This window comes from Conger conger, chromosome 8 (assembly GCF_963514075.1).
Source record: "Conger conger chromosome 8, fConCon1.1, whole genome shotgun sequence".
NCBI lineage: Eukaryota > Metazoa > Chordata > Actinopteri > Anguilliformes > Congridae > Conger > Conger conger.
In genome coordinates this window covers 64819266-64843158 of record NC_083767.1, presented here as the reverse complement: position 1 = coordinate 64843158, position 23893 = coordinate 64819266, and the positions used below count along the sequence as shown (strand labels likewise).

At 43.3% G+C, this 23893-nt stretch overlaps 1 protein-coding gene across 2 annotated transcripts in view; it reads right to left on the bottom strand.

Moving 5' to 3' along the window:
* LOC133135658 (putative ferric-chelate reductase 1) overlaps positions 1–23618 on the bottom strand; it is a 27253-nt gene extending 3635 nt beyond the window's left edge. Inside the window, exons 1-8 of one of the 2 annotated variants that reach the window (XM_061252840.1) lie at positions 23519–23618; positions 18378–18600; positions 8005–8132; positions 5957–6054; positions 5062–5455; positions 4284–4469; positions 3942–4040; positions 2035–2167 (exon numbers count right to left, since the gene is read on the bottom strand). In XM_061252840.1, coding sequence (XP_061108824.1) covers positions 2035–2167; positions 3942–4040; positions 4284–4469; positions 5062–5455; positions 5957–6054; positions 8005–8132; positions 18378–18600; positions 23519–23524 — 1267 coding nt within the window. In that variant the 5' untranslated portion in view covers positions 23525–23618. The remainder of the gene's footprint in view (positions 1–2034; positions 2168–3941; positions 4041–4283; positions 4470–5061; positions 5456–5956; positions 6055–8004; positions 8133–18377; positions 18601–23518) is intronic. The other variant, XR_009709427.1, reaches the window with a different exon arrangement.
* Positions 23619–23893: the final 275 nt, after the last annotated feature.

The window sequence follows — 23893 nt, the reverse complement described above, 5'->3', positions numbered from 1 at the left end:
ATTACTTCTAGATGTACGATATGTTTAAAGTTCACTTTCCTGTTCATTACTTCTAGATGCACGATATGTTTAAAGTTCACTTTCCTGTTCATTAGTTCTAGATGTACGATATGTTTAAAGTTCACTTTCCTGTTCATTACTTCTAGATGTACAATATGTTTAAAGTTCACTTTCCTGTTCATTACTTCTAGATGTACGATATGTTTTAAGTTCACTTTCCTGTTCATTAGTTCTAGATGTACGATATGTTTAAAGTTCACTTTCCTGTTCATTAGTTCTAGATGTACGATATGTCTTAAGTTTACTTTCCTGCTCATTAGTTCTAGATGTACGATATGTTTAAGTTCACTTTCCTGCTCATTAGTACTAGATGTACGATATGTTTAAGTTCACTTTCCTGCTGATTACTTCTAGATGTACGATATGTTTAAAGTTCACTTTCCTGTTCATTACTTCTAGATGTACGATGTTTTAAGTTCACTTTCCTGTTCATTAGTTCTAGATCTACGATATGTTTTAAGTTCACTTTCCTGTTCATTAGTTCTAGATGTACGATATGTCTTAAGTTTACTTTCCTGCTCATTAGTTCTAGATGTATGATATGTTTAAGTTCACTTTCCTGCTCATTAGTTCTAGATGTACGATATGTTTAAGTTCACTTTCCTGCTCATTAGTACTAGATGTACGATATGTTTAAGTTCACTTTCCTGCTGATTACTTCTAGATGTACGATATGTTTAAAGTTCACTTTCCTGTTCATTACTTCTAGATGTACGATATGTCTTAAGTTTACTTTCCTGTTCATTAGTTCTAGATGTACGATATGTTTAAAGTTCACTTTCCTGTTCATTACTTCTAGATGTACGATATGTTTAAAGTTCACTTTCCTGTTCATTACTTCTAGATGTACGATATGTTTAAAGTTCACTTTCCTGTTCATTAGTTCTAGATGTACGATATGTTTAAAGTTCACTTTCCTGTTCATTACTTCTAGATGTACGATATGTTTAAAGTTCACTTTCCTGTTCATTACTTCTAGATGTACGATATGTTTAAAGTTCACTTTCCTGTTCATTAGTTCTAGATGTACGATATGTTTAAAGTTCACTTTCCTGTTCATTACTTCTAGATGTATGATATGTTTAAGTTCACTTTCCTGCTCATTAGTTCTAGATGTACGATATGTTTAAGTTCACTTTCCTGCTCATTAGTACTAGATGTACGATATGTTTAAGTTCACTTTCCTGCTGATTACTTCTAGATGTACGATATGTTTAAAGTTCACTTTCCTGTTCATTACTTCTAGATGTACGATGTTTTAAGTTCACTTTCCTGTTCATTAGTTCTAGATCTACGATATGTTTTAAGTTCACTTTCCTGTTCATTAGTTCTAGATGTACGATATGTCTTAAGTTTACTTTCCTGCTCATTAGTTCTAGATGTATGATATGTTTAAGTTCACTTTCCTGCTCATTAGTTCTAGATGTACGATATGTTTAAGTTCACTTTCCTGCTCATTAGTACTAGATGTACGATATGTTTAAGTTCACTTTCCTGCTGATTACTTCTAGATGTACGATATGTTTAAAGTTCACTTTCCTGTTCATTACTTCTAGATGTACGATGTTTTAAGTTCACTTTCCTGTTCATTAGTTCTAGATCTACGATATGTTTTAAGTTCACTTTCCTGTTCATTAGTTCTAGATGTACGATATGTCTTAAGTTTACTTTCCTGCTCATTAGTTCTAGATGTATGATATGTTTAAGTTCACTTTCCTGCTCATTAGTTCTAGATGTATGATATGTTTAAGTTCACTTTCCTGCTCATTAGTACTAGATGTATGCGTGTCATTTAATCTACCAAGAGTCTGGCACAAGCTCTTCTGGCTTACTACTGGATCAGGTTGCACCAACATAAACTTGTGTTTGGGTGTATGTATTATATGTATCTATGCATGCAAACAAAAAAACCATAATGACATGCTAAACTCCATTAAAACAAGCTCAGACACTAGGGTCTAGAGTCTCTCTCACCTCCTTCGAAGGTCCCAGTGGCAAAAAACACAGCTGATCTATTGGTGAGCTGAGGAAGGATTTCTGTATTTCTGATGAGGAATGTACAGCGTAGAACAGCTGCATTCAGTGACCCCAACACATCTGTACCTACCTGGGAGAACACCCCACAGTGACATCACAATCAGACACACACACAGTGACATCACAATCCACACTCATTGACAACACAATCACATGTACAGTGACATCACAATGACACTTACAGTAATAACATAGTGGCCTCCAAAAGTATGGCATCAGTAGAGTGAAATTTGTCATTTTTGCTAGATACTGTACTTAAGACATTTCGATTTAAGATGGAAACGAGTTCTGTCTACTCATTGTTGTCCATTTTGCCGATGCATACTTCTACAGAAGTACTTTTACATATAAATGCAATTATCCATGTTTTATAGGTGCTCTGAAACACTAGGAGCTTGTCTGATCAGTAACCGTAATGCAGCTGCTTTGTATAGACGTTCTCCCAATCCGAGCACAATCAGTGACAGCATAACTTCTGTCCTGAAAAGAACCCACTATGTGCATGTTGTGGAAGTGACCACTGAAAAGCATTTTAATGACATTACGTTTCCAACAATGTGCAGTTTATTAAGTTTGCATGAAATAATGCAACATTTTTTCACCTGGATAACAAAAGAGCTGCATTTTCAATACGCATGCTTCTGCAAAAACAGTTCCTGAAATTTTATGCAAAAAAAGGTTGACGTTCTATTGCAAAAAAATTGTTCTGCGATGCCCACATGTAAATGGAGAACTTCCTTTGGAGGACTTCCAAGGAATCTCCCGTCTGAGTGAATATTTCTGAAGAAGACACCTTTGACTCCACCATAGAGGGCATTTTGTAAAGGGTGAGCATCTAAATACATTCTCAAAATGTTTTATTATTGTTCAGTAAACTTGTAAATTAGAAGCCAGCCTGCTTTTGAATAATACATAGCATGTAAAATTGTGGAATGCATTTGACTTGATGGGGGTTGTGTATTTGACAAAACTTGAGTATACAAGATGTTATTATTGTAATTATTGTACTTCTTTCTCATGATATTGTCATACTGTCTGAGGAGAGCACAAGGAGAGGGAGGCTGAGAGTGACAAGCGGGGGGAAGTGCAAGCACTTTTTCAGGATAAAAAGTGTTGTATAATTTAGTAAGCAAAATGCTGTATTTTATACCTCATGAGACCCATAATATAATTTAGTTCCATATGTCCTCCAAATGTCCTTTTGGTAAACTACCTAGACAAAAAATCTAAAAATTATTCAGAAAAAAACATGCAGAATTCTATTTTTGTTGATATTGTCAGCACATTTGTCCAGTGTTGTGGCTGTGGCTCCATTGTGTTTCTAACTGCATCAGCCACAGCTACAATAATCTGTATCCATTCAAAATCAGATTGAGTGAGAGTGAAAGCTTCCTCTTTCACTGTGTTTGGGCTTCTGTAACTTTGCTTAGTTCATATTCAGGGTAATTCTGACTCTCGGAAAACAAGAGTTTACCTTTCAAAAGAGACCAGGATTATGCCTGTAGTCAAAATGGTTTTCAGAATAGTAACCATTTTATTTTTGACATGTCATTTTCAAGCTTGTGTATCAAGCAAGCGTTCAGTATCTAGTCTTGATTCTAAGCTTTGGAATGCCTTTGGAGTCTGTTATTGGCAGTCCAGTTATATCGTATGTAAGGGATAATAACCAATGAACAAGTCTGTTATGCGGAAATAGTGATGTTTTATCCACTCTGTGCTTTTGTTAGTTGTATGAAGAGTTTGAGAACACAATCAAATTCTCTGCATGCATTTGTTTTGCAAAATGATACACAATTTTGTTGTGTTTGTTGTCAAAACCAGCACAGTTTCTATAGTGCACTTACTGTCTGAAGGATGAGGACAGAACACATGTTGAACTGGAGATGAAAAACACTAAAGGTTCCATTTGTGTTTTGGGCACAAGCAATTGCATTGCTGCTGGTCTGTAGAAACAAAGAAAAAACTATTACATTACAATACATTACATTGCACTATATTACACTGCACTGCAAATTATTATATTAAACTATATATGTAATTTCACTGCAGTACATTATATTGAACTACATTAGACCGCATACCTGTCTAATAACATCCCCCCCACAAATGCAAATTTAAAAAAAATAACTCATAATAATATCACCATTCGTGTGTTGGGTAGATTTCCCACTGTTAGGTACCCTTACCATGGGTGTGTTGGGTAGATTTCCCACTGCAAAGTATCCTACTGTCTCCCCTCTCATTTGGATTCTGCCTTGCATTTTGGTTTCATTTGATTTGGGTATTTTTGCAAATTCACAGGGCATGTTCTCGATGTCACAGTCCGGGGGATTGGAGACACAGTCAAAGGTACTCCCACAGCCAGCCATGCTCTATGAAAGACAGAGTTTAAAACACACCTTTACTGAGTGAGGTCTCTCTAAAGCACACCTTTACTGAGTGAGGTCTCCCTGAAACACACCTTTACTGAGTGAGGTCTCTCTCTAAAGCACACCTTTACTGAGTGAGGTCTCTCTGAAACACACCTTTACTGAGTGAGGTCTCTCTGAAACACACCTTTATTGAGTGAGGTCTCTCTCTAAAGCACACCTTTACTGAGTGAGGTCTCTCTCTGAAACATACCTTTACTGAGTGAGGTCTCTCTCTGAAACACACCACACCCTTTACTGCGTGAGGTCTCTCTAAAACACACCTTTACTGAGTGAGGTCTCTCTCTAAAACACACCTTTACTGAGTGAGGTCTCTCTCTGAAACACACCTTTACTGAGTGAGGTCTCTCTCTGAAACACACCACACCCTTTACTGCGTGAGGTCTCTCTAAAACACACCTTTACTGAGTGAGGTCTCTCTCTGAAACATACCTTTACTGAGTGAGGTCTCTCTAAAACACACCATGCCTTCTACTGAGTAAGGTGTCTCTTTAAAATAGTGGCATTTTGTGTGTGTGTGTTTATATATACTTACAATGTTTGGATTGGCAATTGTTGTGGGAGGGGCAGTTGTAGTTGTGGGAGGGGTAGTTGTGGGAAGGGCAGTTGTAGTGGTGGGAAGGGCAGTTGAAGTTGTGGTAGGGGCAGTTGTAGTTGGGGGAGGAGCAGTTGTGGGAAGGGCAGTTGTAGTGGTGGGAAGGGCAGTTGTAGTTGTGGGAGGGGCAGTTGTCGTTGTGGGAAGGGCAGCTGTAGTTGCGGGAGGGGTAGTTGTGGGAAGGGCAGTTGTCATTGTGGGAAGGACAGCTGTAGTTGTGGGAGGGGCAGTTGTAGTTGGAGGAGGGACAGTTGTGGTTGTTACTACAGGTCCTTTGACAGTTGCACTTGGAATCGCCTCCCAGAAAATGGGAAATATCTGCACAACGGTGGCTCTGGAACAGGAGAGAGACAGTACTGAGCATGTGCAGCTCTGGGACAGGAGAGAGACAGTACTGAGCATGTGCAGCTCTGGAACAGGAGAGAGACAGTACTGAGCATGTGCAGGTCTGGAACAGGAGAGAGACAGTACTGAGCATGTGCAGCTCTGGGACAGGAGAGAGACAGTACTGAGCATGTGCAGCTCTGGAACAGGAGAGAGACAGTACTGAGCATGTGCAGCTCAGGAACAGGAGAGAGACAGTACTGAGCATGTGCAGGTCTGGAACAGGAGAGAGACAGTACTGAGCATGTGCAGCTCAGGGACACGAGAGAGACAGTACTGAGCATGTGCAGCTCTGGGACAGGAGAGAGACAGTACTGAGCATGTGCAGGTCTGGAACAGGAGAGAGACAGTACTGAGCATGTGCAGCTCAGGAACAGGAGAGAGACAGTACTGAGCATGTGCAGGTCTGGAAAAGGAGAGAATATTCCAGGACAGTGTCAGAGAGTCTCACTTGAACACAATGTCTCCTATTGGCTGAGACAGAGGGGAGGTCCAGATGACATTGACTTGGGACAGGTTTTTGTCTCGTTGTTGAGTTACAGCAGAGTTCTGCAAGAATAGTAGGATATTCAGGGTTATCCTTTACGTCCCTCTCTCAGCAGGACGCTTTCATCCAAAGCAACTTACAGTTGATTAGACTAAGCAGGGGACAATCATCCCTGGAGCAATGTGGGGTTAAATGCCTTGCTCAAGGGCGCACCATCTGTGTGGATCTTATCATGAACACCAGGGTTTGAACCACCAATCTTCTGGGTCATGCAAGTTGACCACTATCCTAAGGCTGTTTAACACCCCCTGCCCAGACTATCTCCCTCAACTCTGAACATGAATACCCCTAAACACAACTTTAGCATTATACCCTCACATCCATGATGCTACACTTAGTACTTTACGTTAACAACATTGTACCATAAAAAAATGAAACGCAATGTACCATAACAAAATTGTACCACAATTAATAAAACAGCTGCGGACGACCTGAGGGCTTGTGAAGGGACAATGAGTCTGAAGTGTAAGGAGGAGCTTACCCCTTCAGAGCTTTGTAGACAAGTAAAATATTTTTTGTATTCATTCTAAAAGATACAGGGAGCCAATGCAGTGCAGCAAAGCAGGAGTAATATGCTCTCGGTTCCTTGTTTTTGTTAAACGTCTTGCAGCAGAGTACTGAATGAATTTTAATCTTTCAACTGAAGACCAGTAAAAAGAGCATTGCAATAATCCAGCCTACTAGCATAAAAGCATGGATTTCTTAGTCCTGTCTTGATCAAAATGGCCGCACCTTGGTAATGTTTCTCAGATGGAAGAAAGCCATCCTAGTCACCTTGTTAACGTGTGGTTTAAAACTTAGATCAGTCTAAAGTTAAACCCAGACTTGTTACTTCTGATTGAACCTGGGGATCCAAATTTCCACATCTGTTATCAAGTGCATCCCTTTTGGCTTTGGGGCTGTCACAACAAATTCTATCCCTCTTACAAAATGTATCCACTCCGGGGTCACGTTTCCGGTTCCGGTTTGACGTCAATCATATTTGTTTACTTCTGTGTGTAATAGGCTCTGCATCGGCTAGCTAGCGATGCTTTTGTGAATATGTAGTGCTTCATATGTAATATCCCGATTATTTATATACATTGAACCACGATATACATCTAGCTAGCTAGATAGAAAGATCCCTAGCTAGCTAGGAATAAAAAAACAGCTATGGCTTGTCTTCCTAGTCAGCGAGTGATCTATCTGTCTGGCTGTCTCGCTAGCTAGGTAGATGTTTCTCATTTTGCTAGCTAAGGAGCTAACTGAAATATATCTACCTATGTCGTGCTCATCTACTTCTCGACATATATTTATTGCCGAATGGTTTGCTGTCCGTTTCACTAACTAGCTAGCGGTACTGATATTAGTCCACCGAGAGATGAGCACTATCTATCTCTATCGCTATCTTAAACTGTAGGGAAATTGGAAATGTATGTTTCACTAACTTGCATACACCGGACTAAATAAATGCTTATTGACAGTAATGACTAAGCGTATGCCGTTCACATAAAGACACGCTAGCCAGTTGACGCTACGGTACACATCAGGGGAATGTATCTTATAGATTGCATCATAGCAACCAACAGATAAAGCTTGGCAACCACGCTGTCGACTTGACGCTAACTCACGGCCTTAATTTCACCTGAGGGGAACGTAACCAGAAACCGGAAACGTGACCCCGGAGGGGATAAGTTTTTGTAAGGGGGATAGAATTTGTTGTGACAGGGCCAACTAGAAGTATTTCTGTCTTATCTTCATTTCACTTTAAAAATGTTTTGTTCATACATTTATTAATTGCAGACAGACAGGTAATCAGGGAACATATGCATTTGGATAATTTGGCTCAACTGCAATGTATGGTTGTGTGTCATCAGCATAGCTGTGGAAGTGAACATTGTGCTGATGGCAGGTGATTTGGGTACAAAGGTGTCACATTAAAAGCAGGTAAATGATTGGGCTCAGGCACTCACTGCTCCGTTGCAGGCCAGCAGTTGAGTTTCTGTAGCATCAGTGAGAGCGAAGGTACCAACAGCAAAATCCCCACCCACCAGCTGAGCCAGCAACAGGAATCCTCTCAGCCAGAACCCAGAGATGGTCACTGTGTTAGAGAGTCACTGTAAGGGTCACTGTGAGAGTGTCACTGTGAGAGTCACTGTGTGAAAGAGTCACTGTATGAGTCACTATGTGAGAGAGTCACTGTGTGAGAGAGTCACTGCAAGAGTCACTGTGAGAGAGTCACTGTGTGAGTCACTGTGTGAAAGAGTCACTGTATGAGTCACTATGTGAGAGAGTCACTGTGTGAGAGAGTCACTGTATGAGTCACTATGTGAGAGAGTCACTGTGTGAGAGAGTCACTGTATGAGTCACTATGTGAGAGAGTCACTGTGTGAGAGAGTCACTGTATGAGTCACTATGTGAGAGAGTCACTGTATGAGTCACTATGTGAGAGAGTCACTGTGTGAGTGAGTCACTGTGAGAGAGTCATTGTACGAGTCACTATGTGAGAGAGTCACTGTGTGTAAGAGTCATTGTGAGAGAGTCACTGCACGAGTCACTGTATGAAAGAGTTAGTGTGAGAGTCACTGTATGAGAGTTAGTGTGAGAGTCTCTGTATGAGAGAGTCAGTGTGAGAGTCTCTGTATGAGAGTCAGTGTGAGAGTCTCTGTATGAGAGAGTCAGTGTGAGAGTCACTGTATGAGAGAGTCAGTGTGAGAGTCACTGTATGAGAGAGTGTGAGAGTCACTGTATGAGAGTCAGTGTGAGAGTCTCTGTATGAGAGTCAGTGTGAGAGTCTCTGTATGAGAGAGTCAGTGTGAGAGTCTCTGTATGAGAGTCAGTGTGAGAGTCTCTGTATGAGAGAGTCAGTGTGAGAGTCTCTGTATGAGAGAGTCAGTGTGAGAGTCTCTGTATGAGAGAGTCAGTGTGAGAGTCACTGTATGAGAGTCAGTGTGAGAGTCTCTGTATGAGAGTCAGTGTGAGAGTCTCTGTATGAGAGAGTTAGTGTGAGAGTCTCTGTATGAGAGAGTGTGAGAGTCTCTGTATGAGAGTCAGTGTGAGAGTCACTGTATGAGAGTCAGTGTGAGAGTCACTGTATGAGAGTCAGTGTGAGAGTCTCTGTATGAGAGAGTCAGTGTGAGAGTCTCTGTATGAGAGTCAGTGTGAGAGTCTCTGTATGAGAGAGTTAGTGTGAGAGTCTCTGTATGAGAGAGTGTGAGAGTCTCTGTATGAGAGTTAGTGTGAGAGTCTCTGTATGAGAGAGTCAGTGTGAGAGTCTCTGTATGAGAGAGTGTGAGAGTCTCTGTATGAGAGTTAGTGTGAGAGTCTCTGTATGAGAGAGTCAGTGTGAGAGTCTCTGTATGAGAGTCAGTGTGAGAGTCTCTGTATGAGAGAGTGTGAGAGTCTCTGTATGAGAGAGTCAGTGTGAGAGTCACTGTATGAGAGAGTGTGAGAGTCTCTGTATGAGAGTCAGTGTGAGAGTCTCTGTATGAGAGAGTCAGTGTGAGAGTCTCTGTATGAGAGTCAGTGTGAGAGTCTCTGTATGAGAGAGTCAGTGTGAGAGTCTCTGTATGAGAGAGTCAGTGTGAGAGTCTCTGTATGAGAGAGTCAGTGTGAGAGTCACTGTATGAGAGTCAGTGTGAGAGTCTCTGTATGAGAGTCAGTGTGAGAGTCTCTGTATGAGAGAGTTAGTGTGAGAGTCTCTGTATGAGAGAGTGTGAGAGTCTCTGTATGAGAGTCAGTGTGAGAGTCACTGTATGAGAGTCAGTGTGAGAGTCACTGTATGAGAGTCAGTGTGAGAGTCTCTGTATGAGAGAGTCAGTGTGAGAGTCTCTGTATGAGAGTCAGTGTGAGAGTCTCTGTATGAGAGAGTTAGTGTGAGAGTCTCTGTATGAGAGAGTGTGAGAGTCTCTGTATGAGAGTTAGTGTGAGAGTCTCTGTATGAGAGAGTCAGTGTGAGAGTCTCTGTATGAGAGAGTGTGAGAGTCTCTGTATGAGAGTTAGTGTGAGAGTCTCTGTATGAGAGAGTCAGTGTGAGAGTCTCTGTATGAGAGTCAGTGTGAGAGTCTCTGTATGAGAGAGTGTGAGAGTCTCTGTATGAGAGAGTCAGTGTGAGAGTCACTGTATGAGAGAGTGTGAGAGTCTCTGTATGAGAGTCAGTGTGAGAGTCTCTGTATGAGAGAGTGTGAGAGTCACTGTATGTGAGTCAGTGTGAGAGTCACTGTATGAGAGTCAGTGTGAGAGTCACTGTATGAGAGTTAGTGTGAGAGTCACTGTATGAGAGTCAGTGTGAGAGTCTCTGTATGAGAGAGTGTGAGAGTCACTGTATGAGAGTCAGTGTGAGAGTCTCTGTATGAGAGAGTGTGAGAGTCTCTGTATGAGAGTTAGTGTGAGAGTCTCTGTATGAGAGAGTCAGTGTGAGAGTCTCTGTATGAGAGAGTGTGAGAGTCTCTGTATGAGAGAGTGTGAGAGTCACTGTATGAGAGTCAGTGTGAGAGTCACTGTATGAGAGAGTGTGAGAGTCACTGTATGAGAGTCAGTGTGAGAGTCACTGTATGAGAGTCAGTGTGAGAGTCTCTGTATGAGAGTTAGTGTGAGAGTCACTGTATGAGAGAGTGTGAGAGTCTCTGTATGAGAGTTAGTGTGAGAGTCTCTGTATGAGAGTTAGTGTGAGAGTCTCTGTATGAGAGAGTCAGTGTGAGAGTCTCTGTATGAGAGAGTGTGAGAGTCTCTGTATGAGAGAGTTAGTGTGAGAGTCTCTGTATGAGAGTTAGTGTGAGAGTCTCTGTATGAGAGAGTCAGTGTGAGAGTCTCTGTATGAGAGAGTCAGTGTGAGAGTCTCTGTATGAGAGAGTGTGAGAGTCTCTGTATGAGAGTTAGTGTGAGAGTCACTGTATGAGAGTCAGTGTGAGAGTCTCTGTATGAGAGTTAGTGTGAGAGTCACTGTATGAGAGTCAGTGTGAGAGTCTCTGTATGAGAGTCAGTGTGAGAGTCTCTGTATGAGAGAGTCAGTGTGAGAGTCTCTGTATGAGAGTTAGTGTGAGAGTCTCTGTATGAGAGTTAGTGTGAGAGTCACTGTATGAGAGAGTGTGAGAGTCTCTGTATGAGAGAGTGTGAGAGTCTCTGTATGAGAGAGTCAGTGTGAGAGTCTCTGTATGAGAGTTAGTGTGAGAGTCACTGTATGAGAGAGTCAGTGTGAGAGTCTCTGTATGAGAGAGTCAGTGTGAGAGTCTCTGTATGAGAGTCAGTGTGAGAGTCTCTGTATGAGAGAGTCAGTGTGAGAGTCTCTGTATGAGAGTTAGTGTGAGAGTCACTGTATGAGAGAGTGTGAGAGTCTCTGTATGAGAGTTAGTGTGAGAGTCTCTGTATGAGAGAGTCAGTGTGAGAGTCTCTGTATGAGAGAGTCAGTGTGAGAGTCTCTGTATGAGAGTCAGTGTGTGAGTCTCTGTATGAGAGAGTGTGAGAGTCTCTGTATGAGAGAGTCAGTGTGAGAGTCTCTGTATGAGAGAGTCAGTGTGAGAGTCTCTGTATGAGTGTCAGTGTGAGAGTCTCTGTATGAGTGTCAGTGTGAGAGTCACTGTATGAGAGTCAGTGTGAGAGTCTCTGTATGAGAGAGTCAGTGTGAGAGTCACTGTATGAGAGAGTCAGTGTGAGAGTCACTGTATGAGAGTCAGTGTGAGAGTCTCTGTATGAGAGAGTCAGTGTGAGAGTCTCTGTATGAGAGTCAGTGTGAGAGTCTCTGTATGAGAGAGTCAGTGTGAGAGTCTCTGTATGAGAGAGTCAGTGTGAGAGTCTCTGTATGAGAGTCAGTGTGAGAGTCTCTGTATGAGAGAGTCAGTGTGAGAGTCACTGTATGAGAGTCAGTGTGAGAGTCTCTGTATGAGAGAGTTAGTGTGAGAGTCTCTGTATGAGAGTTAGTGTGAGAGTCTCTGTATGAGAGAGTCAGTGTGAGAGTCTCTGTATGAGAGAGTGTGAGAGTCTCTGTATGAGAGAGTCAGTGTGAGAGTCTCTGTATGAGAGAGTCAGTGTGAGAGTCTCTGTATGAGAGAGTCAGTGTGAGAGTCTCTGTATGAGAGTCAGTGTGAGAGTCTCTGTATGAGAGAGTGTGAGAGTCACTGTATGAGAGTCAGTGTGAGAGTCACTGTATGAGAGAGTCAGTGTGAGAGTCTCTGTATGAGAGTCAGTGTGAGAGTCTCTGTATGAGAGAGTTAGTGTGAGAGTCACTGTATGAGAGTCAGTGTGAGAGTCTCTGTATGAGAGAGTGTGAGAGTCACTGTATGAGAGTCAGTGTGAGAGTCTCTGTATGAGAGAGTCAGTGTGAGAGTCTCTGTATGAGAGTCAGTGTGAGAGTCACTGTATGAGAGAGTGTGAGAGTCTCTGTATGAGAGAGTGTGAGAGTCTCTGTATGAGAGTCAGTGTGAGAGTCTCTGTATGAGAGTCAGTGTGAGAGTCTCTGTATGAGAGAGTCAGTGTGAGAGTCACTGTATGAGAGAGTGTGAGAGTCACTGTATGAGAGTCAGTGTGAGAGTCACTGTATGAGAGAGTCAGTGTGAGAGTCTCTGTATGAGAGAGTGTGAGAGTCTCTGTATGAGAGACAGTGTGAGAGTCTCTGTATGAGAGAGTCAGTGTGAGAGTCTCTGTATGAGAGAGTTAGTGTGAGGGTCTCCCTGGATACATCCTCATATACAGTGCATCCGGAAAGTATTCACAGCGCTTCACTTTTTCCACATTTTGTTATGTTACAGCCTTATTCCAAAATTGATTAAATTCATTTTTTTCCGCCAAATTCTATACACAATACCCCATAATGACGACGTGAAAAAGTTTTTTTGAGATTTTTGCACATTTATTAAAAATAAAAAGCTAAGAAATCACATGTACATAAGTATTCACAGCCTTTGCCATGAAGCTCAAAATTGAGCTCAGGTGCATCCTGTTTCCACTGATCAACCTTGAGATGTTTCTACAGCTTAATTGGAGTCCACCTGTGGTAAATTCAGTCAATTGGACATGATTTGGAAAGGCACACACCTGTCTATATAAGGTCCCACAGTTGACAGTGCATGTCGGAGCACAAACCAAGCATGAAGTCAAAGGAATTGTCTGTAGACCTCCGAGACAGGATTGTCTCGAGGCACAAATCTGGGGAAGGGTACAGAAAAATTTCTGCTGCTTTGAAGGTGCATGAGAATACATATCTGGATATATAAATCCTAAGTTATATTATACTTTTCTTCCATAATCCTTCTTTTTATCATATAAACGATAACATGTTTAAAGAGAAAAATAATTTGTCTACTTTGCTCATCTTGATACATAGGATAACATAAGATAATCATACTGATTCATAAGATTATCATAGAATAACTCGGAATAACTATGGAAAATATTCTATATAATTTCCCTCTTTTGCGGCTTCTAAGCCACACACATAACAAGCTTATCCAACAGTAATGTGCCTGTTTCGTGCCTCACTCCATCGTTAGCCACCTCATTTAAGACAGTTGCACATCCGCAGTGTGCTAATATAAAAATTAAAAATAAAATAACAAAACACTGATGCAACCAATAGTCCCAAAAGCCACTCCTCTACAGGAGCCTCGTATCCAAAGTCCGTTGTCTTCATGTTGAAGCAGACGCATTCCAGTCATTCACGCATGCCTCCTCGCAGTGTGGAATGGGCAATGTCTCTTACATCTTCGGAACTTCACCCCTTTCAGGTTCAGGGATGCATCGTGTAACCAGGAAACTGTTCCTTCCATCGAGGAGAGCCTGCCAATCTTTCTAGCCTGGCTAGAACCTGTCTTCCCATACCTAGCCACAGAGGATGGATAAGGGTGTACCCAGTGCACGAATCTTGGGTATATGTAACCTATTCTGTTTCTTAATTACATTAAAAGAGAAATGTCCATTCTCTTCATGTATTTTTTGAACCAACGCCTCTCCCTCTGTCGGAGACACAACTTGTTTAGTCCCTACTTTATTAGAATGTACTGTCCTATACAGTCTTCTAATATTGTAGCTTATTCTATATTTTCTCGATTCCTTTCGAGTTCGAGTATTACGGTTTCACTATTTAGGTGCCTATCACCTTTCTCGTCAGTGCCAGTAATCGACTCGAGCCCCTCGAGCAGGAATCTACTCGAGCAGTGCCTCAATAGGCCGTGAGCAGTTCTCAACTACTCGTGCCCCACGTTGGGCGCCAAAATTGTCGTGAGCCACGGACCCCTTGCCGAGCTCAGACCTCACGTTCCCACGAGCAGTACCCCACGAGCAGGTGTCTCGGGGACGAACTCAAGTACTCCGAACGTCCTGGAGCCCTGGTAAGTTCTACTGAACTTCCAGCCCAGTCTCGAAGTGAAGGGTGTGATGCAAATCTGGTAATCGATGTCCTGTATTCAATGTATTCCTCTAAAGACTCTTTATCACATATGATTATAGTAAGATATACTTTATTATAATCAATCAAAAGAATAGAGTTATACAGATTACAGTGTACATATCATCTTTTGCAGTTTGCTAATCAAATGCAAGTTACATATACCCCTCTTAGCTCTTTCTAAATTACCTTTCCACCTATGATGTTTAAAAATCAAGGTACACCCCTCAAATATCCATCCTCCTCTTTCGCCTTTACCTTATCTTATGGCTCCCCCTTCACGGAGATAAAAGCTACCGAACTTCCATTAATACAATGGGTAAGAACACCCCTAAAGTCTACTACTTATTTATATCGTATATAGTATCTTACTAAAAAATAAAAGACATAAAAATAAAAGGAAACTTATAATGTATTACTTCTATGTATTACTTTTCCTACTTCTACAAGTAATATAGATTATAATTACCACCCATGCCTTAAATATAGCCAGCTCGTTTTCTGTGGGATTTGATACCTCCTCCTTGCTGTTGATGAGCTCTTTGAACAGCTGCATTGGTTTGGGAATCTGGCCCAGACTTTCGAAAGACGTGACTTTGCACTTCGTACTTCTCCTGCCTGTTGTATGGGATGTGCACTGGTATGTCTTCGAACACGTCGGGGGTTTTGCAGTGCAGCCGCAGCATATGCCTCTCCTCACTGACACTGAGGTTAGGGGGGGAGGCTTCAGGTTCTTGCGTGGGTCCAGCAGGAAGGTAGCGTGGAGGAACCCCGCGTCCCGTCTGTTGGCCTCCAGGTGCAGTTCACGGCTCCAAGCATGTCGTAAAAGCCCTTTACCTCTTTCACCAGCTTTTCTGTATGATGAGGGATGCGCATGAACACCTCTTCGACATCAGTCCCGCTGCCACAACTCTTGGGCTAAGTCCGCACCGCGTACATCACTCTGTTCTCCATATCCATATCCTGGAGTGGCGCGCAGAGGGAGCGCGCCACTCCAGCTTGACTACAGCTGTCCTGCGTTGCTCTCTCTTCAACAGCTCGTAGATATCTTCTGAAGCAAAATTCTAAGATCCCACCCTAAGGTCTAAAAGCTTATTCCTTATATATCTTTTTTGCATACAAAAGTTTACCTTTTTGATAAGAGATGTCCCCAATATTTCAAGCGGGAAGACATTTATCTCTTATGTAACTTGTTTTTTAATGATCATATAAATTATTTCTGTTTTTCCAATTGTCATTTTCTCATACCTCATAAGAAATTTCCTCAATATTTTATGTCATGTGCCCCTCCAGTTTGGGAATTTCCACCATCTTAATATACGAGTGGAAAAACACTAGCTCTTATGTAATTTTTTAATGAACCTATTCATCACTGGTATTTATCTCCCTGTCTTAATCTCTCCTTGGACTCTCTCCAAACTTTGACTTCATACAAGCCAGAAGTTAGTGCCCTCCACCATCTCAACACACTCTTCAGGTGCCCCTCTCCGCGGTGCCTTAAGGGATCTACAAAGGACATCCAGCCAATAGCTGAGTGTAAATCATCCACCAACTCTTCTATAGTCAGTCCTTTGAATCTATCCAAAAAATTATTTGTGCTATAATCAGGAGGGCCCTTAAAGCCTCTTAATCTTCTTTCAGTATTGACATCCCTTCCGTTTTCCTTATTTTTTTATTTTTTTGTTTTAGCCAGGCATTGTGCCCCTCCCCTGTAGGGTTGGGGTATTCTCAGTCAGAACTTTAACCTTGCTCCTTAAAACCCTAAATCTAAGTCCCCCGACTTCAGACTCCTCTACTGACAAGTATGGCTGCTCATTCTCTGAACCACATATTTTTACGGGCGTTCTTACTACCACCTCGATGGCGTGTGCGAGGGGTTAACAATGCATTCCTTTCTAACCCATCCCCCGTCAATCTCTCATCAGGCGGGCCTAGGGCCAGGTCCTCGACAAAGGTCCCAATGAGCACAGTGGCCTCCATCATCCGTAAATGGAAGAAGTTCTGAACCACCAGGACTCTTCCTAGAGTTGGCCGCCCGTCTAAACTGAGCAATCGGGGGAGAAGGACCTTGGTCAGGGAGGCGACCAAAAACCTGATGGTCACTCTGTCAGAGCTCCAGCGTTCCTCTGTGGAGAGAGGAGAACCTTCCAGAAGGACAACCATCTCTGCAGCAATCCACCAATCAGGCCTGTGTGGTAGAGTGGCCAGATGGAAGCCACTCCTTAGTAAAAGGCACATGGCAGCCCGCCTGGAGTTTGCCCAAAGGCACCTGAAGGACTCTCAGACCATGAGAAACAAAATTCTCTGGTCTGATGAACTGAAGATTGAACTCTTTGGCGTGAATGCCAGGCGTCATGTTTGGAGGAAACCAGGCACCGCTCATCACCTGGCCAATACCATCCCTACAGTGAAGCATGGTGGTGGCAACATCATGCTGTGGGGATGTTTTTCAGCGGCAGGAACTGGGAGACTAGTCAGGATTGAGGGAAAGATGAATGCAGCAATGCACAGAGACATCCTGGATGAAAACCTGCTCCAGAGCGCTCTTGACCTCAGACTGGGGCGACGGTTCATCTTTCAGCAGGACAACGACCCTAAGCACACAGCCAAGATATCAAAGGAGTGGCTTCAGGACAACTCTGTGAATGTCCTTGAGTGGCCCAGCCAGAGCCCAGACTTGAATCCGATTGAACATCTCTGGAGAGATCTGAAAATGGCTGTGCACCGACGCTCCCCATCCAACCTGATGGAGCTTGAGAGGTGCTGCAAAGAGGAATGGGCGAAACTGCCCAAAGATAGGTGTGCCAAGCTTGTGGCATCATATTCTAAAAGACTTGAGGCTGTAATTGCTGCCAAAGGTGCATCAACAAAGTATTGAGCAAAGGCTGTGAATACTTATGTACATGTGATTTCTTAGTTTTTTATTTTTAATAAATTTGCAAAAATTTCAAAAAAACTTCTTTCATGTTGTCATTATGGGGTGTTGTGTGTAGAATTTTGAGGAAAAAAAGGAATTTATTCCATTTTGGAATAAGGCTGTAACATAACAAAATGTGGGAAAAGTGAAGGGCTGTGAATACTTTCCGGATCCACTGTAACTAAGAGGTTATAAAACATTAGGCTTGATGGTACACTTGTGTCCTTTACACATTGCATCAACCATCTCTCTATTGTGTGTATCACAAGTAGTGCAACCATGGTGGAAAGTGTGCTCTCACATGTACAGTGTGAGTCACTGCAGTGACAGTAGGTGTTCTCACCTGTACAGTGTGAGTCACTGCAATGACAGTAGGTGTTCTCACCTGTACAGTGTGAGTTACTGCAGTGATCGTAGGTGTTCTCACCTGTACAGTGTGAGTTACTGCAGTGACAGTAGGTGTTTTCACCTGTACAGTGTGTTAGTGAGTTACTGCATTGACCATAGGTGATCTCACCTGTACAGTGTGTGTCACTGCAGTGACAGTAGGTGTTTTCACCTGTACAGTGTGAGTCACTGCAGTGACCATAGGTGATCTCACCTGTACAGTGTGTGTCACTGCAGTGACAGTAGGTGATCTCACCTGTACAGTGTGAATTACTGCAGTGACAGTAGGTGTTTTCACCTGTACAGTGTGAGTTACTGCAGTGACAGTAGGTGTTCTCACCTGTACAGTGTGTTTGTGAGTCACTGCAGTGCCCGTAGGTGTTCTCACCTGTACAGTGTGTTAGTGAGTTACTGCAGTGACAGTAGGTGATCTCACCTGTACAGTGTGAGTTACTGCAGTGACAGTAGGTGTTCTCACCTGTACAGTGTGTTAGTGAGTTACTGCAGTGACAGTAGGTGATCTCACCTGTACAGTGTGTTAGTGAGTTACTGCAGTGACAGTAGGTGATCTCACCTGTACAGTCGTGTTAGCGAGTTACTGCAGTGACAGTAGGTGTTCTCACCTGTACAGTCGTGTGTTACTGTGGTGTTGGTACAGTTCTCACCTGTAATGGTGTCTCCAGGCTGGTGAGAGGTCTGGCTGACTGTGATGATGTAGGGTGGAGGTGACATCTGAGCAGAAGTTCCAGCACGTGTAGGGTGATCTACTTTCAGATCTTTACACGCTGTAGTGCCCCTTGACACTAACTGAGATCCTTCTTCATAAGCTCTCACACAGAGTCTCACACACAGAGCAACACACAGGCCCTGCAGCACACACCTTGGCCTCTGGGGGGGGTAGTGACACAGTACCACACAGTGGACATGAACATACATTCAAGATGGATTTCCACTGAACAGCCCAGCATAGTCCCAACATATCTACATATATATTGGGGGCGACATTGGCTCAGGAGGTAAGAGCAGTCATCTGGCAGTCAGAGGGCTGTGTCAAAGTGTCCCTGAGCAAGACACCAAACCCCTCAATGCTCCTGACAAGCTGGTTGGTGCCTTGCATGGCAGCCAATCCCCATTGGCTCCAGACCAAGACAAACCAGCTACAAATTCCCATCAACAATATATGCCTCTCGAGGGCCATCATCCAAACATTGAATAAGACATATGTACTTGCATCCACCTGCATCATATACACATGCACTGATATTTGCATACAATCTATTTGGATCGTAGAAATAGATATGAATATTGTTCAGTTTGGAATGTAATTGTAATTGAGAAATTGGCTCCACACGACTATAAGGGGCCAGAGATTTAGGAGCCACATTTGAAACTTTTCTTTGAGCGACTCTTATTTTTAGTTTGGATTTATTGGCCTTTGGCTTTAAACTTTTACTTTGACATTTGCCACAGGTCAGAAGAGTATGGTCCTGTTACTGTAGGTAACTTAGGGGTTAGGGTTCTGATCAGTTAATAAGTAGTCTTCCATGGGCTGGAGGAGGGTCTCATAGTTTAGAAGAAGGAAGACGCTGGGGGCCAACAGTTTTTTAGTTACAAAGAGTTAAATCCACAGTTTATAGAAGCTGCTATAGCTCAGTTTATTTTGTCATTTATTTTTCAACCCTTCAAACAATTTGGATTTAAAACCCTGTGTATCGCCTGCCTGCTTGCTTGCCTCTCTCTCACCATCATCGAACACAGGTATGACTCATGGCCGAATACAGTGTCTATAAAAGAGAAGCGTGTAACGTATAGCGTCTATAAATCATCGATTCAACTCTTGAACACTACATACTCTACTGTACAGTAACAGTACCATACTCTACTATACAGCAACAGTACCATACTCTGCTGTACAGTATGTAGGAACTACAACTCCCACTCCCACGTCCACCCCGCATGACGTCTAGCTTGGTTCAGCCAATCTCGTAATGGCGGGAGCAATAAACTTTCCCGTATAAGAGCAAGACATGTTCTCGGGATCCCTCTCTTCCTTCTCTTGTTCATTCCCTTCTTCGACGCACCCTTTTTGGCCATTCGCTTCAGCTCATCTGCTCCGAGACTCGGACAGAGGCTGAATGCTGCACAGCGCACTACCAGGCCTACGGACACACCTAGTTACCTCGCGGTAACTTCGTGGCCTATAGCGAGTGGAAACTGGTGTATGCGGAACGCTACATCAGTTTACCCCTGCAAAGCTCACCAAAGAACAACAGCAACAAACTTTTCCACCCGGAAAAAGGACCAGTGAACATCCTTCCAGCAACCGAGCGGACCAGACAACAATGCACGGCTAAGACGGGAACACCCGAGCTTTGCGCACCTCTCCAGGACATCATTCACAGCACCATCGCGGCTCCTATAAGGACAGCACGTCTTTTGGATCCAATGCGTATGGACTCAGTAAGAGAACAAACATTCAGACATAGCCAGTGTTTAGTTTAGTCTTAACTGTTTCTGTGAATCTGTGTTTCCATATTTGCCGTCTTATCAGTGGGATGTATTTTGTTAGCTATAAATATGTACGTGAATTGATTCGCCGTCTTTTGCACATAGAGTAAACTACGCAAGTAGTCTTCTCACAGCTAACAATAACTAACACACCCACTTTACTTTCCTTTGTTCAAGGGACACATGCGCTTGCGCGCACACACACACACACACCCTAACTTCCCCTACTAATTCCCATTAGTTTATCTGTTCTGTGTTTGTACGTTTGTTTAATAAATATATTTTATTAAGCCCGGTGTCTGTTTTGGCGTCACATATACATGAGAGCCGAGTTAAAGCAGTCTTTCGAAAAACTTCCAACCTTCAGGTTATCGGTATGTTTAATCATTAATATTGGTTATTTTAATTATTAATTAAAATACTAAATTTGTGGTTAGATATTTTTGATAACAGTAATTTTATGAGACTGATTACTTTTTGCAGTTATACTGCTACATAACATTAACTGGCGCCCCGGTTTCGTAGAGAGTAAAATCCCTACGTTATTTGGCGGCCCGTGCGAGGACCCTACATAATTTGGTGCCCTGTGCGAAGGACCCTACAAGTAACAATACCATACTCTACTGTACAGTAACAGTACCATACTCTACTGTACAGTAACAGTACCATACTCTACTCTACAGTAACAGTACCATACTCTACTGTACAGTAACAGTACCATACTCTACTCTACAGTAACAGTACCATACTCTACTGTACAGTAACAGTACCATACTGTACAGTAACAGTACCATAATGTACAGTAACAATACCATACTCTACTGTACAGTAACAGTACCATACTCTACAGCAACAGTACCGTACTCATTACATTACATTATTGGCATTTGGCAGACGCTCTTATCCAGAGCGACGTACAACAAAGTGCATATCCATAACCAGGGATAAGTTCGCTGAAAGACCCTAGAGGGAAGTACAATTTGAACTGCTACCTGTACAACAAAGATAAGGACGAGGGCCAAAATTTTATTTTATTTTTTTAAACAAGAAACAAACAAACAGAGCAAAAGTGACCAAAGTTAACTATCAAAACACTGCTTACCTAGCCAACTAAAAAATACCGATACACAAAGCAAGTCACAGAGACAACAATTAAGGTTCACAGGGAGGTAGGGAGGGATGGGGAGAGGTGCTGCTTGAAGAGGTGTGTCTTCAGCTTGCGTTTGAAGGTGGGGAGAGATTCTACAGTTCTGACCTCAACGGGGAGTTCGTTCCACCACCGTGGAGCCAGAACAGACAGCAGTCGTGAGCGTGAGGTGGAGGTTCGGAGAGGGGGAGGTGCCAAGCGGCCTGTGGAGGCTGAACAAAGAGGTCTGGCAGGGGTGTAGGGTCTGATGATTTTTTGTAGATAAGCTGGGGAAGACCCCTTAACTGCTTGGAAGGCTCGCACCAATGTTTTGAATTAGATGCGAGCCATGACAGGCAGCCAGTGGAGGGTAGTAAGCAGGGGGGTGACGTGCGAGTATTTGGGAAGGTTGAAGACCAGACGAGCTGCTGCATTCTGGATAAGTTGGAGGGGTCTGATGGCGGATGCTGGGAGGCCAGCCAAGAGGGAATTGCAGTAGTCCAGGCAGGACAGAACCATCGCTTGGACCAGGAGCTGGGTCGAGTAGGGGGTGAGAAAGGGGCGGATTCTCCGTATGTTGTATAGGAAGAACCTGCAAGAACGGGTCACCGCCGCAGTGTTCTCGGAAAGGGACAGTCTGCTGTCCATCACCACGCCGAGGTTCCTTGCACTGGGTGACGGCGTGAGTGTGGTATCCCCGAGGGAAATGGAAAGATCCAGATGGGGAGTGGTATTAGCAGGGATGAATATCATTTCAGTCTTGCCTGGGTTGAGCTTTAGATGGTGGTTGTCCATCCAGCTCTGGATGTCCCTCAGGCAAGCAGAGATACGGGCTGAAACCTGCGTATCAGACGGCGGGAACGAGACGAAGAGTTGGGTATCGTCCGCGTAGCAGTGATAGGATAGCCCATGTGCAGTGATCACAGGGCCAAGGGAGCGAGTGTAAAGAGAAAAAAGAAGCGGGCCTAGGACTGAGCCCTGGGGAACTCCTGTGGCGAGGGGCCGAGGTGTCGATACCGAACCAGCCCAGGCAACCTGGAAGGAGCGACCAGAGAGGTAGGACTCAATCCAGTCCAGGGCTGTGCCACAGATGCCCGTTGCTGACAGGGCAGACAGGAGGATGGAGTGATCCACAGTGTCGAAGGCAGCAGAGAGATCTAGAAGAATGAGGACAGAGGAGAGGGAGGCTGCTCGTGCGGCATGGAGTGACTCACTGACGGAGAGGAGCGCAGTCTCTGTCGAGTGGCCCGATCTGAAGCCAGACTGATGGGGGTCTAGCAGGTTGTTGTTAGAAAAGAAAGAAGAAAGTTGAGTACATTTACATTTTACATTTACATTAGTAGAAGCGGCTTGTTCTATAGTTTTAGAAAGGAAAGGAAGAAGAGATACCGGGCGGTAGTTCTGGATGATGGAGGGATCCAGAGTAGGCTTTTTTAGCAGCGGAGTGATGTGGGCCCTCTTGGAAGATGCCGGAAAACAGCCGGAAGACAGGGAGGAGTTGACAAGGGAGGTGACAAATGGGAGAATGTCAGGTGTGATAGTTTGGAGAAGAGAAGAGGGGATAGGGTCAAGGGCACAGGTTGTGGGGCGGTGGGAGAGCAGGAGTTGAGAAACATCAGAGTCTACAGTAACTGTACCATACTCTACAGTAACAGTACCATACTCTACAGTCACAATACCATACTGTACAGTAACAATACCATACTCTACAGTAACAGTACCATACTCTACAGCAACAGTACCATACTCTACTGTACAGTAACAATACCATACTCTCCAGTAACAGTACCATACTCTACAGCAACAGTACCATACTCTACTGTATAGTAACAGTACCATACTCTACTGTACAGTAACAATACCATACTCGACAGTAACAGTACCATATTCTACAGTAACAGTACCATACTCTACTGTACAGTAACAGTACCATGCTCTACAGTAACAGTACCATACTCTACAGCAACAGTACCATACTCTACTGTATAGTAACAGTACCATACTCTACTGTACAGTAACAATACCATACTCGACAGTAACAGTACCATATTCTACAGTAACAGTACCATACTCTACTGTACAGTAACAGTACCATGCTCTACAGTAACAGTATCATACTCTACTGTACAGTAAAATAATAAAATAAAAAGGTTCATTATTCTGATAACTTACCTTCATAGTAATGTTTAGCTGCTCCTTCACCTGTGGGAGAATCTAGAGTGGAGTGTAAACTGAGATACGTCACCCTGCATTCCCTTATCTACCTCCCTACATGCTTGAGCAATGCAGTGTTTACTTTCTCAGTGCACTTCCTTTTTCTTTGGAAGAGCTGCTCTCGCTCCGAAGCTGTTGTACTGGTTTGACGCTGTGATTTCAGCAAACAGGCCTGCCAAAACAACACCATACTGCCTGCTGACACATATGAGCTGGTATTTAGCGAATGCTTTTATCCAAAGCAACTTACAGTTTATGAGACTAAGCCAGGGCCAATCCCCCTGGAGCAATGTGAAGAGGGCCTTGCTCAAGGGCCCACCAGAAACCCTCACT